Source organism: Fukomys damarensis, unplaced genomic scaffold (genome assembly GCF_012274545.1).
Source record: "Fukomys damarensis isolate Sample0158 unplaced genomic scaffold, DMR_v1.0_HiC HiC_scaffold_25, whole genome shotgun sequence".
In the NCBI taxonomy this organism is placed as follows: domain Eukaryota; kingdom Metazoa; phylum Chordata; class Mammalia; order Rodentia; family Bathyergidae; genus Fukomys; species Fukomys damarensis.
This window is the reverse complement of record NW_022900937.1, coordinates 193,637-207,194: the sequence shown is the minus strand read 5'-3', so window position 1 is coordinate 207,194 and position 13,558 is coordinate 193,637. Positions and strand designations below refer to the sequence as shown.

General features: G+C 39.4%; 1 protein-coding gene across 50 annotated transcripts in view; it reads left to right on the top strand.

Moving 5' to 3' along the window:
- Nucleotides 1-12,046, top strand: part of Ank2 (ankyrin 2) — a 442,295-nt gene extending 430,249 nt beyond the window's left edge. For 27 of the 50 annotated variants that reach the window (XM_033756207.1, XM_033756203.1, XM_033756195.1 and 24 more), the window contains 6 exons: nucleotides 1,159-1,441; nucleotides 4,294-4,386; nucleotides 4,886-4,969; nucleotides 5,073-5,237; nucleotides 6,357-6,539; nucleotides 11,681-12,046. In XM_033756207.1, the coding sequence (XP_033612098.1) occupies nucleotides 1,159-1,441; nucleotides 4,294-4,386; nucleotides 4,886-4,969; nucleotides 5,073-5,237; nucleotides 6,357-6,539; nucleotides 11,681-11,695 (823 nt within the window). In that variant the 3' untranslated portion in view covers nucleotides 11,696-12,046. The remainder of the gene's footprint in view (nucleotides 1-1,158; nucleotides 1,442-4,293; nucleotides 4,387-4,885; nucleotides 4,970-5,072; nucleotides 5,238-6,356; nucleotides 6,540-11,680) is intronic. The other 23 variants (XM_033756209.1, XM_033756206.1, XM_010641500.2 and 20 more) reach the window with 3 other exon arrangements.
- The last annotated feature ends 1,512 nt before the right edge of the window (nucleotides 12,047-13,558 follow it).

The window sequence follows — 13,558 nt, the reverse complement described above, 5'->3', positions numbered from 1 at the left end:
TCCAAGATCGCAGAACTGATGATCACTGGCCTGGGCCACACCACACCATCTAGCTAGCTAGCTAGCTATAATTTTATATATATAATTTTGTTGAATATGTATATATATATATACACACATACACACACACACACACACACACACACACACACATATATAATTATCCCTGCAGACTAAAAGGGCATTAAAATGGAGTGGGGTGGGGTTAGCTCCTAACTGAAAGAAACTAGAGCACTGTTTAGCTCTGGGCTCTGTGGAAGCAAAGGAGGAAGAGTTGCTTCAGCTACACCGGTCATCCAGAAGAAGAGCAGATCATGAGAAAGGCACAAGTGCCCGGCTCTGTAATCTGAGAATAGTGTGTCGTGATATTGCATCTCAGAGTCTCCTTTGTCATCAAGTGGATTTGTTCTGTGGCCACGGGAACCCGAGGAGCTCACACGGCCCTGGAAGGGTCTCCTGAGCCATCCTCCCCACATCTACCTGTGGGTTTTAGGAAGACCATTAAGAACGAGGGAGAGATGAGAAGGAAAGGAAGCTATCAGAGAGGCCCTTTAGGTGTTTAATATCGATGGTATGACAGAATATTGCAATCAATACAAAAAACCAAAAAAGGCAAAGAATTTCCTTACTTAGAAATTGAGATTATGAAAGTTGCATTGGAAAAATTCGAAACTCTACCAGTAAAATATTTCAGTGTAACAGATACCTCTATTAAGTAACGGTTTTTCAGAGATGCTATAAAAATCTTATATTTATAATTATGGTAACTACCTTCCTGTGGGGATTTACTTAATTCTGCCAAATTTCAGTTCTTTCTTCAAAAGCTTTATCTATATAAATCTTTGTTATGTAAAATTCCACAAATCCTCAATATAGTAACATTATTAAAGAAAACATGAAATAGTTTACATGCTTTGTAAAAGTTTGGAAACTAATCCATCTTTGGAAGATGTTACTGTTAATACAGTACCACACCAGGGAGCTATAACTCTGTACCGTATATCGCAATGTTATGTTTTTTCCAATCTCTCCCTTGGCTAAATTTGAACTATGACTATCAGAAACTATGAAGATGGACTTCATCTTCCCTTTCAGTTTCCTGCTAGAGGAGGAGAAATGCAAATGCCCGTGAAGTATAATTTGGCTTTTCTGTTCCAGTGTGACAACCCCAGGTACAGAAAAGACAGAGACTCAGAAGGCCACAGCAGCACCAGGCTCTCCTAGCAAGACCCCCAAGGAGATCAGGGCCCCTCCTGAGGAGGAGAGGCTGGACCTCCAGTCTCCAGTGTCCAGTGAGTGGGGAGGCTCCCCCATTGTGCAGGAACCAGAAGAGCCCCCTGAACATAGGGAGGAGAGCTCCCCAGGGAAAACCAGCCTCATGATCACGGAAGACCAGCAACATACCTTTGAGAGACTCGACAGAGAGGCAGCTTTTGAAAAGGTGAGACTTTCCTGCATCCATGTGACAAAGCTATAAACCTTCCTTTAGTTCCCATTTTGCTAATTTTTTTTCCTTTAAAATAAAATCTTCCCAGATTAGTGAGCCTGGATCTTAAGAAATCTTTAATCTTTTCAAAATCAGAGTGCTAATGAATCTAGAAGGAACGGCACACAGTCCTGATTCTAGCTATTGAACCAAGAGCCCTACTTTCATCACTGCGCATCTTCCTCCTAAGAAAAATGTAAATGTAGTAGTAAAATCGTAATCTTTGTGAATTAGCAAATTGAGGCGTGAAGGCCAGTGATGGTGATGAGCAGGCTCAGGCACGTCTGCTGCCCTGGGATGTCTGAGCCAGAGTCTCAGTACATGGTGTGATAAAAAATACAGGTAATCTTTGAATTTAAGAAAATTATTATCATAAAAGACACATTGTATTAATTCTCCTCAAGAATATTCCCTGTCTTTAACACCTACCACATCGTTATTGTCACTTTCTGAAGCAATTCTGGAAGTGCCCTTTTGTGAGTGTCTTTACAAGGTATGATCAAAACTATAGTGAATGCCAATGCTGAGCACCATTCAAAGGAAAGGCCGCCTTGAAAAAAAATCACCGTATGACCTCATCCACCTTATTAATTGGATCTGGCACCATGTGCCTGTGACTCTTCCCAAAAGTTAAAATGACCACGAAAGGTCAACGTCCTGAATCAACTCAGGACATCAAGGCAGCCAGGGCAGTGCAACTAGAGATAGTCATGAAAGAGGACTCCAGAAGTGCCCAGAAAATGGCAAAAACAGTGGGGTAGGTGTGTGCAAAGCGAGGAGGGGGATTTTGAGGGGGAGTAATGACAATGTGATTTTTTTCTATAATAAATGTTTTTAAATTTAAACATTCACCATATTTTTCAATCCCTCCTGATATGTCTCTGAGCTGTCTGCTGAGGACCTCACAGACTGTGGCTGTCTGGTGGAGTTCATTCCCCTACAAACTTTCCTCCCTGGAGGAAGGGTAATTTCCAATTAGATTTCCTTTGATTTATTTTAACAATAAATTGTAAAAGGAACATTATGCCAAATCTTATTACTATTTTGGAATGACCAAATACCCAACAGTGACGTGAGATTGCATTACAGCCTGTCACTAAGAGAATTTTAAAGGTGTGAAGAGAGGTTGGACCACCTTAAGAAATGTATTTAAACCGACACTTCATCCATGTAGTTCACAAATCTCAAGATTAATTGAGGAGCTTGGTCCTTCTTCCAGACTCTGAAATCAGAGGGAGCTCCAAAGAATAGAGAGGGCACAAGACTCAGCACTTTCAATAACTCTCATGTACAAAGATGGATGAAAATCTATTAGAATTAGACTTTAATTACAAGTTAAAATAGTGATTGTCTTCCTTTTAAAAAAGTAATAGAGTTCAAAAACATTTTATATTTAAAGGTGTTTGTAAAAAACATAATACAAGGCTTAGAGTACAGATTTGTTATCTGAAAGAATTGAAATCTTTTGGGGGACAAAAGTAATACAGTGCATCCTTATGATTAAGATCTACATTTGTTTTTATTCACTCTACGGGTAACATCTGTTACCAGGATTTATCTAAAATCACAACTAAATTAAGAAAGATTCAGGCAGATGAGAACTGCATCCTGATTTTGGCAGTTACCTTAAAGAATAAATTCATCCCACAAATGAATTTTTATACCAAGTTTGTCTTTCTACAGAATTATTCATCTCAAGTTCTTGGCTTAAATGAATACTAATAAAAATGATTCGTGTTTGCTATCCCCAGATAAAAGTTGCCAAATTTAGCCCAGGAATCCATAGGCTAAGTAAAATAATTAAGTCTTGAAATAATTATCTGGAAAATTCATATATTTAATCTGTTCTTTGCATATAAATAAGTTTTGATAAGTCATTCTGCATGCTATATAATTACTATAAGTTTGTTTTAACTTATTCTTGATGAACTTCCACTTATCTCTTAGAAGCTCCACACTTTGATCCTTAACTTCTTGTGACCTTAACTTAGCCATCCAATTTCAATTACTCTTGCTGATCCTATTTCTAGGCAGTAGTTTCCTGATTTAAAGTACAATTTGGTTTAGATTTGGACATTTTTCTTTAACAGAGAATGTAGAACTATGTATAACTTGGATATTTTAAAATATGTTAAGCAAAATGACTTGTCTGTTCTCTTTTTAAAAAATATTCTATGAGGAGAAAGTGATTCTATATATATGATTTCTGAGACATATTCTAATCTAAAATTATGTTCTCAGCCTCATCTCTGGATTTGGGCCAAACCTATTAAATCAGATTGTTCTCACATCTTAATTTCTTTGCAAAATGAGGCTGATATTATTCATAGCCTGCCTCTTTGGATACTAGGGAGATGTACTACTGACTATGAAATAGCTACAGGAAATTTAGATTTCCTGTAGAAAGGCCTGTGATAGGTATGAGATATTCCTACACAGGTAAATTAAAATTCCAAGCCTAAACATTAATGTTAACAGCTCAGAGCTGCACATTATGCTTTATTTAAGTTTAGTTACTTATTAAGAGTTTGATTACCAGGAATTGTGCAAACAAGACATTTCTTTGGACAGATTTTGACAGAGAGATCCTCTGACAACTTTTGGAATTTTTTTCATTTACTGAACCAAACAACTGAATTCTTCTTGAACTTTCAGATCACCCCACCCTTATTTTAACCCCCACTGATTTTTTCCCTCAAAGCTTCCATGAATAGGACTTTGAGAACACAATGTACACTGAAGCTAGAAGCGGTAGTAAAATTCTTCCTTAGCACGTTAAACAGACAAATGCTTCCATCCTTCCCCAGGAGCTAACAGAGGAATTAGGGGAGCTGGAGGCCAGCTCCGATGAGGAAGCAATGGTAACTACCAGGGTTGTGCGCCGGCGAGTGATCATCCAGGTACCAGCTGCTGAATTACTGCACGCCAGGGACAGTTCTGTCCTTGCACCTTTAGAGTGATTGACCTGGGGCGATAAAGGCTTGGCATGTTCCTGAGGCAGTGCATGGCCACTAGAAAGCAGACCCCTTAACGTTCCTCTTTTTTTTTTTTTTTCGTAAAGAAATGCAGTGTTAATGGTAGTTGCAGCCTACAACCAAGACAGTACCAACAAGGGAGAACAAGATTGGCTTCATCAGTTCCACCTTCTTCGCCTTTGCTTATCTGTTTTCCTTGTTTGTTGATTTGTTTTAAGTTTTACCTAACTTTGATTACCTTCTCCTAAGCATGTCATCACCCACCTGCTTCCTTTTATTAAACTACTTATCGGGATTTTGCATCTAAACAGTGCTTCTCCACATAACCTTTGGGTTTTCTAACATTCCTCACATGATAAGCACATGGGAGTGGCTCTTAGAATTGGGGCCAAGCACTGATGTGACTCTTTTGTCCCAACTGTAGGGAGATGACATGCCTGAGATACCCCCAGAGAGCGTCACCGAAGAAGAATACGTTGATGAACATGGGCACACCGTGGTGAAGAAGGTACCGTCTAGGGTCTCTGTTCATGGCTCTCTCAAACTTCCTGTTTAAAATCGATCAGTATCATAATATTGACTTAACAACCAGATACATAAATATGTTTTAGGTTACTAGAAAAATCATTAGACGGTATGTGTCCTCTGATGGCACAGAGAAAGAGGAGATCACAATACAGGGGACACCACAGGAGCCTGTGAACACCGAGGATGGAGATGGTTACTCCAAAGTGATAAAGCGTGTTGTACTGAAGAGTGACACCGAGCAGTCAGAGGTGAGACTGCCTGCTCTCCAAGTCTTATTTCACAGAGAGCAAAAGAGAACTTAGCAAGTTGGGAGAGGTTGTCTGTTTCCATGGATCTTGCAGTCTGCTTATAGTTACCCATGCATTTGGTTTTTTTTCATAATTTTGCGTAATTTGAAAATAGCCTTCAAGAAGCTTTGTAGCCATTATTTTCATTGTTTGTTCATTCTCATTTCTATTTTCTGTTTAATTCATGATTGACCACAGCAAATATCTGAAAGTCAAAGTTTTAAGAAATAAAATCCTCCTTGCTGGGTGGGCATATGTTAGGAAGAGATTTGGTGCTTGTACCTGGTTGGCACACCAGCCTTCTGAAATCATTTGAAAAGTACATGATATTCAAACTTCTGCCTTTGGGGGTCCCTAAAGTCAGGACCCAGAAACTCTTTGATTCACAGTTTATTTCTTTGTTTTATTTCCCAGTTGCAGGGACATGCTTACTTTTTGGACATGTAGTTTGTGAGATTCTTGCCATTTTATCCTCAAAAATCTTATTTTTAAAAACAGGAGGTCCTCTAGAAATCTACTTTCCAATTCCTCCTACCTTTTTTTTTTTTTTTTTTTTTTTTTTTTTACCAGGCATCTGGGCTGAAATGTCCTGGCGTATTTGTTTATGGTTTTTTTTTTTTTTTTTTTTTTTTTTTATGGTACCAGGGACTCAGGACCTTGTGCTTGCAAAGCAGGTGTGGTGCCATTGAGCGATATCCCCAGCCCTCTCATACCTTTTTGAGTTCATCCTTTGGTGTTAACTGTATCTCCATACTGCAAATGAAACCATTTACACATGGGAAAAGAGAGTTCAGTCACAGCTTACCCATCTACACTGCACTGAGCTGTCAGTTCTTACAAAACTGAGATTTTTTTATTCAAGTGACTAACTGGTTCATTAGGTGCTGTGGAGAAACATGCATTAAATAGACACCACTAATTGACTATTTTATTGTAACTCTGCTTCATTTCTCCATAATGCTTTTTTTTTAGATGTTCACTAGACAATATTGTAATTGTTTTGTTTTTTAGCATAGAGAAGTTCATTATTTGTTACATTTTGGCAGTCAGAAACTGCATTGTGTGTCCTTCATCCATTAGGTGACTTTGTCTGAACCCAGAATTCTGTCCAGTACCTCACAATTTCAGGCTGAACCAGTAGAAGGCCGTAGAGTCAGCAAAGTTGTTAAAACCACTATGGTCTGTGGAGAGAGGATGGAGAAACATCTGGGGGATTCTAGTTTAGCCACTGACCTTCCTTCAGCCAAAGATGACTTTGAAGAGGTATAAAAGCATCATTTTGTCTTTTTTGCTTTTTGGTTTGTATTTTATATTTGTTTTTGAGTTTGAAAGTTATTTATCATTATGCCATTTCATACACAAATTTATAGAATTGTGCATAATAATTCAAGAGGGCAGATTTCCTGTTTGCTTAACTTCCAAAGTGAAGTAATGTTTCCTCAACCTATGGTGTTCGTTCGTGTTCATTCATGCTCTTAAATATACACATGATCAGGATTTACTTCTGGTGAATTAAGATCATAATCTCTGGAGTCAGGGCATGTTCCTATATGTTATTTAAAAGTCCCTGAAATGTTTTGCACTCCCAAATAGTATGGGAAGAAATAAAGATGGTGCAAATTATCCTGCCTAGCTAATTCTCTCAATATTGTTATGACAATTTAAAAATTTACATGTTTTCTGTATTTGTATATTTTAAAGTGATGTGTAGTTATTGAGTTCTGGTTCTCAACAATTAAGCAATGGGTTTGCAATGGCAGATTTACAGACCCTTACTATGATTCCAAAATCCAAAAATTCTAAAACCAAAACAAATTTTCCAAGTTAGTAGCAAGTTAATTTGGCTTGTCATAAACTGGCATGAAACTTGATATAGCATTTTATATGAACTAGAGTGAAATTACATATGTTTTGCTATCTGATATGAATTGAGTTTGATTACAGGATGTGGTCTTCACCTCCTCTGGGATATTAGGCTATCCAGCCTACTTCTAAAATCTAAATTCTGAATCACCTCTGGTCCCAAGAGTTTTGATGAAGGGGGAATGAGCATGTAGAAACACCTGCAAAATAGTTTTTGCCATTGAAACATTTCAGGATTAAATGTTATAGGTGTATCCCTCTACTAGACTCACAACATATATTGAGATTGTATATGAATGTACTTGGATGATAAAAGCAAATCTTATTTAAATACTTTTAGTCCTTCCATCTTGACTGCCAACAACCTTGGATAGTTAGAAGATGAATTCCCTGAGCTGGACCTTGGTTGTTTTTGTCCCCAGTCAATGTATTCACCACCGCGAGTCCAGGGTAGGAAGGAGTATGCTCCGATGGAGGAAATGAAAAGTCAGTTGGTATGGATGTCCATTAGCAGATTTGCTAAGTAAGATAGCAAATCTTCCTTGCCAAATGGGAAATTTTAAGAAACTTGTTTAACAAGAACACCTACATAAGCTACTGGGAATTCTTTTTATTTATCCTTTCACAGATGTCTTTTCAGATTGGCTCTGAACCAGCAAGGGGGTAGATTACTTTGAAGACTATTGTGACTAGTATTGTCTTTTCTTTTTCTCTTACCTCAGGCTTTGAGTTACACAGGTAGCCACATGAAAATCCACCTCCCCAGTTTAGTAGAGAAGGAAATCCTGAAAGAGGATGGATCAATAATCAAAAGGTTTGGGTCAGCATGGGATGATGCACTGCCAACTAACACCATAAAACTTTCCCATTGTAGCAAAAGAAAGACAGCCCTGACACAGGTTGTAGAACTCTTCAGAAACTGTTGACCCCGTCTCGTAAGGCTGTGATCCAGTGGTAGCTTTGTTGGCATGTCGTACTTGCAGTGCCCCAGTGGATGGGGCTGTAAAAGAAATGCAGTGAGGTGACAGCTCACACAGTTGGACTCCCTGGGCCTTTGAGAGTCACCAGTGTAGGAGTCCCCCAGCTGGGAACCTGTTGTGTTGGCAGATTGAAAGAGCAGAGGAGGGGGAATCTAATCCACTGCTCAGGAATTAACTTTGTGACCAGCTAAATTCAGCTCCCTTTCAGCAAATCATTCCTTTGCATGGTACATGCTTTCTGTTTTTCACAAGCTGTTTCGTGACTCTGCATGTGAGTGGCACGTAGCATGAACATGGACCTGGATTTACATGGGGATTGTGAAGCCAGGGGTTTTGGTAAAATAAGAAAGCATTTAAAGCAGCTGGTGTCTCTTTTTCTCCGTACTGAAGGGCGCAGGCAGAGATGTGCTTTGAGCCGCCCCTGCCTCCATCATGGGTTTGAGGTACCAGTACGGGACCAGTCCCGAGGTCTGCTTCCCTCTGGTCCTGTGGCAGTATTGTAAGGACTGGCACCAATAAAATGTTCTTAGCTTCTCAGTGGAAGACATAACAGGATGCCTAGTCACTATTCTGCTTTTCATCTCATTGAAAAGAAGAGAAATACTGTCACATGTAGTACTCTCCAGGCTGTTTTAAGCCTCTGGAACATAATAATTAGAACAGCAAAGCTAAAGGCTCTGTCACATTCAAGCCTCTAATCAAGTGTAAAAACAGCAGTAGCTATGAATTCAAAAGAGTATAATTGCTATCTTGGAAATTTAAAAAATGAGACATGAATTGAGTATAAAATGCTTTTTATATTCTGAACTTTTAAGTCTTGTATCTAGTTATTCAGGTGAAACTACACAATCTCTGCCCTAACATCACAGAATCAATTTGGAGACTAGATCTGGAGATTAATTAATGCAAAGTTCTTTGTTACACCTATTGAATTTGAAGATAGTTTGATTGAGTTCCCACAGCTGGTCTGTCACGGAACTCTGTGCTGTGCCACACTGAAACTTACACATTGCCAAAGGCATTTTATCATGTACACGTTCACATTCATAAGCATTCACCTGTATGCAAGGGGTGACCAAAACATAATGGTTAATATTTAAATTTTTCAAGTTATTGCAGAAAAAGACATATCACCATTATTTCCCCTCCCTTCACACATACTTATCCCATAATTCATACCATGTCCTAAAGAAATTCTGGAAGTTCTCTTTTGTGAGTGTCTTTATGAGGTGTGATAAAAAAAATACTGTGAGTGCAAGTGCCATCCAACAGAAACACAGCATTGTGAAAACATGATGGTGTGTGTTCACTCACCTTATTTATCGGATATAACATCGTGTAACTTTTGGCTCTTCGTCGAAGTCAGAATGACCATCAAAGGGAACTGTTCAGAATCAAGTCAGTATATCAAGGCGGCCGTGACAGGGCAACTAAAGCCACTCACGAAGGAGGACTCCAGAATTGCTTCAGAGATGGCAAGAGTGATGGGCTGTGTTTGAAATGAGGGAGTTTCTGAGAGAGGCTAATGGCAGCATGTGTTCCACTGTCATACATTTTTAAAAGTTGAACATGTATTTTAACCACACCTCATAACCTGCAGAAAATACAGGAAATGCCCTACGGTAGAGGCCCATTCCCTGGCACCAGTGCTGTCAGGCTTCACCTAGCTCTTGGCAGAAATAGTCAGATATCTGCCTTCTCAGGAGAAAAGGGAATGGGTGCTGCATATATAGAAAAATGTAACCTCATTTCCAGCACTGGAATCATATTTGACCCTTTCACTGAAAGGGACAAATGTAATTTGCCAAAGTAATTCATGTTATATTCGAGGAGAGTGAGAGAACAGGAGAGAAGGGAGAAGGAAACAAAACGGGAGCATTCAGGCTGAAGTGCGTCAGCTCTTAACTCGGGATGAACTTAAAGAACGCTTAGAGGTGTTGGGAGTTGGGCAGGACTTCGAGCTTCTGGACAATAGGAACCGTAAGGAAAATATTTGGCCACTCTCCAGACATGGACCTTCTCACATCCAGTTTCAGGGAAGATGCAGGGTCCTGTGCTTATGGTCCCGGGCTCTGGAGCTTGGATTCTTGGCACCACTGCATGCTAACGCTTAATTTTTTTTATTTGGGTGATATTGCTTAAATTCTCATAAGGTTGAGTTTCCTTATTTGTTATAATAATTGTGCCTGGCACATAAAACACATCCATCAAATGTTTGTGGAATGAGTAGTTATATTTACAAGTAGATAGTAAAAACTAAGAGTGAACAAACTAGGATATGATTTTTTTCTTCAAGTAGGGATAGAGGAAATTAATAGTATGAAACAGTAGTAAGCCAGAGCATCTTGGGTGCACACCTGGAATCTCAGCATTTAAGAGGCTGAAGCAGGAGAATCAAGAGTTTGGGGGCAACCTGGACTATATAGTGAGTTCAAGTCCAGCTTGAACTCTGCCTCAAAAAACAACAAAAACAAATCAATCAGTAAACAGTTATGGGCTAGGGATTAGCTCAGTGGTTTCGCCGCCTGCCTTGTAAGGACAAGGGCTGAGTTTGATCCCTGGTACCCAAACAACAACAACAATACCCTGGCCTGGCTCAATAAACAGAGTTATAGCATCTTTTCTAAAGGAGCCGTCATTCTGATGAGGGAAGCAAGCAAACCACAGGCTGCTGAAAGGCAGTGTGATGCCCAGAAGAAGCAAAGTGTGGGATACAAAGAATGCATTTGTCTCTCAGGAATTTTCTTCTGTTTCTTCTTCTTCCCCAACTCCCAGACGAAGCTTTAGGAGCCTCTTGGTCATCGTCACATTCCCTTGTATGGTAGAATAATATTTCACTTTGTAAAGAAAGTGCCTCTTGGAGAAGTTCTCCCAGATTGTCACTCTGGGAACTTGAGACCAGGAGATGACTCTAAGGATTAAGCAACTAAGGTGGCCTTGAGTAGATTTAATTAAAAATGATTTATCTTCGCTTTTGAAAGGGGCTCACGGAATCACTCTTTCAGGATGAATCAGGGTCTTTGAGATCAGTAAAACTTATTTAAAAATGAATGGTTATATTCGTTCATTTTGAGAGAATCATTATTAAAACATGGTTTCATGTATTTGAAACATTTCTTAAAGGTTTTTAAAAAATACTTCTTCTTCCAACGTACAGTTTTTTTGGAGGGCGAGTACTGGAGATTGAACCCAGGGCCTTCACACTGAGCTACATCCCCGGGCCTCTTTAAATTTTGAGACAGTCTTGCTAATTCACTAAGTTGCCCAGGCTGGGCTCAAACTCATAATCCTCCTGCCCTAGGCTCCCAGAGTGCTTGCAGTACAAGTGTATGCAACCACACCCAGCTCCAAAATACACTCTCAAAGTTTCATGAATCATTTCAGTTGTGGTGTTAAAAGGAAGAGATGAACAGATCCCTGTAGCTGTTACACTGTTAGCTTGGTGTAGAACTATCTAAAAGTAAGACAGGAAGGACTTTAATGTCACAGTTAACCTCACCCCAAGAGGCTGCCTTTTAGCAGTCAAGAAAGCATAATTCTCTCCTGTCCACTCTTCTTCAGGACAACAATGAGTAAAGCCAAGACACAGAAGAGGGCTGTGATGAAGGACCAGCATGGGAAACATGTTGACCTGGAGCACCTGGAGGATGTACCAGAAGCCCTAGGCCAGGATGACCTCCAGCGTGATATCCAGCAACTCCTTCGGCATTTCCACCAGGAGGACTTGAAGCAAGAGGCTACATGAGGGGCTGCCCAATTCTCACATTAGAAACCATGCATTCATACAATATGCAATATCCCATTTCCTTAGATGAGTGATCTCATGGGCCCAATTAATGGGATCCCTTGACATTTCCACTGTTAGCAAACATACAGCATTCTGTTTTAGTTTTTCCCCATTCTCTCTAATGATAAACTAATTTGTGACCAAAGATAGCATCCCTCATTGTGGATGCTGTGTCCACTCCTTGGTGTGTCTGCGGGAACCTGGGAACTGGCCACCTCCATTGTTCTTTGCTTTTGCTCATGCTCCATGGAAATCCATCAATTACAAGAACTTCACCTGCAGACCTCTTTCAGTGACAGCCCAGAGGATTCCTTCCTCAGGATACCCATGTACAATGTAGACAGCTGAAATGCTCAGATAAACAATATTTAAAATCAAACCACTGCCTACCATAACTACACTGGGCATCATGGAATAAAAAGGTCTCTAGAAATTGCTGAACAATGGTTAATAAAGATATTGCTAACACAATCAAATAATTAAACGACACAGTTCTACTGCAAAAGAAGCACAGCAGAACTACCATGTCCTTAGGACTTCCAGAGTAGCCATTGCTCCTATTTAAAGAAGAGTCAATCCTGAAGAACTATCCTCACTACAAAGCTACAGCTGGTGCTGGCCAGCCATCATCTGTGACTCTCTGGGGAAGGAAAACGGGAGCAGAAAGCAAAGAGATTGAGACAATGAGGTATTCAGTTACAAGAAGCTACTTCCTGTGGCATTCTAGCATCTTCAGGTCTTTTAGATTTTGGACATGTTGGCAGGGTATTTTAAAAGTTATAACTACTGTACTTTTCCAATTTCCCTTGCTGCTTTAGCAAACCATGCTGTCTTACTGGTGGTACTTTCTTCTTGCCACTGCACTATAGATAAATTCATCACAAACAGGATTTACTCACTACGAAAAAAAAAAAGTTAAATTCCTGTCAGAGTGGTTTCTTTTTATTTTTCACACCCTCCCCAGCTTTTTATCTTCTATAATATCTGCATGTGGTGTTAAAAAATCAAACCCACTGTCCAAACTCCTCTTCTCATCACAGTAATAGATTTCATTCTTTTTGCCCTGAGTGAAAACTTTTTCACTTTCCAGCTAGATCTGTTTTTCAGCTTTCAGACAAAGCTGAGAAACCCTTTGAAAGTTTTGGTTTTTGGTTAAAATTTTTGATTTATTTATTTGAAATCCAACTCCCTTGGAAACTCTTAAGTGCATTTGTGCACTTTTCTGTTTCAAAGAAGAACTAGAACAATCTGAGTGATTTAGTGTCCTATTTCTTATTCCTCTAGTGATTGAAGCTGTGTAGCATTTTAACATATATATTCACAAATATATTCATGTGAACAGTATACATTTTGAACCAGTTATTTGTTAAAGAAAAGTATATTCAATGAAGATGAAATTTTTAAAAAAGTCTGTCCTCCAGGGATTGAACTTCTCCCAATTCTATCTGGTCTTTTCCTGTGCAAAAATGACTCATTGCTCCGAATGTCAACAACCAGTGCGACAAACAATGGCACCTCATTATTTAAAGTAATATTGCCAAGAGAAAAAAATGTTCTGGGGGGAGGTTTCCCACAAGCCAAATCTCCTAATCCTCAAGTGCTAGCACTTTTTGGCAGTTGGATAGGAAATAGAGCATTCTTTGGCAGCCAAA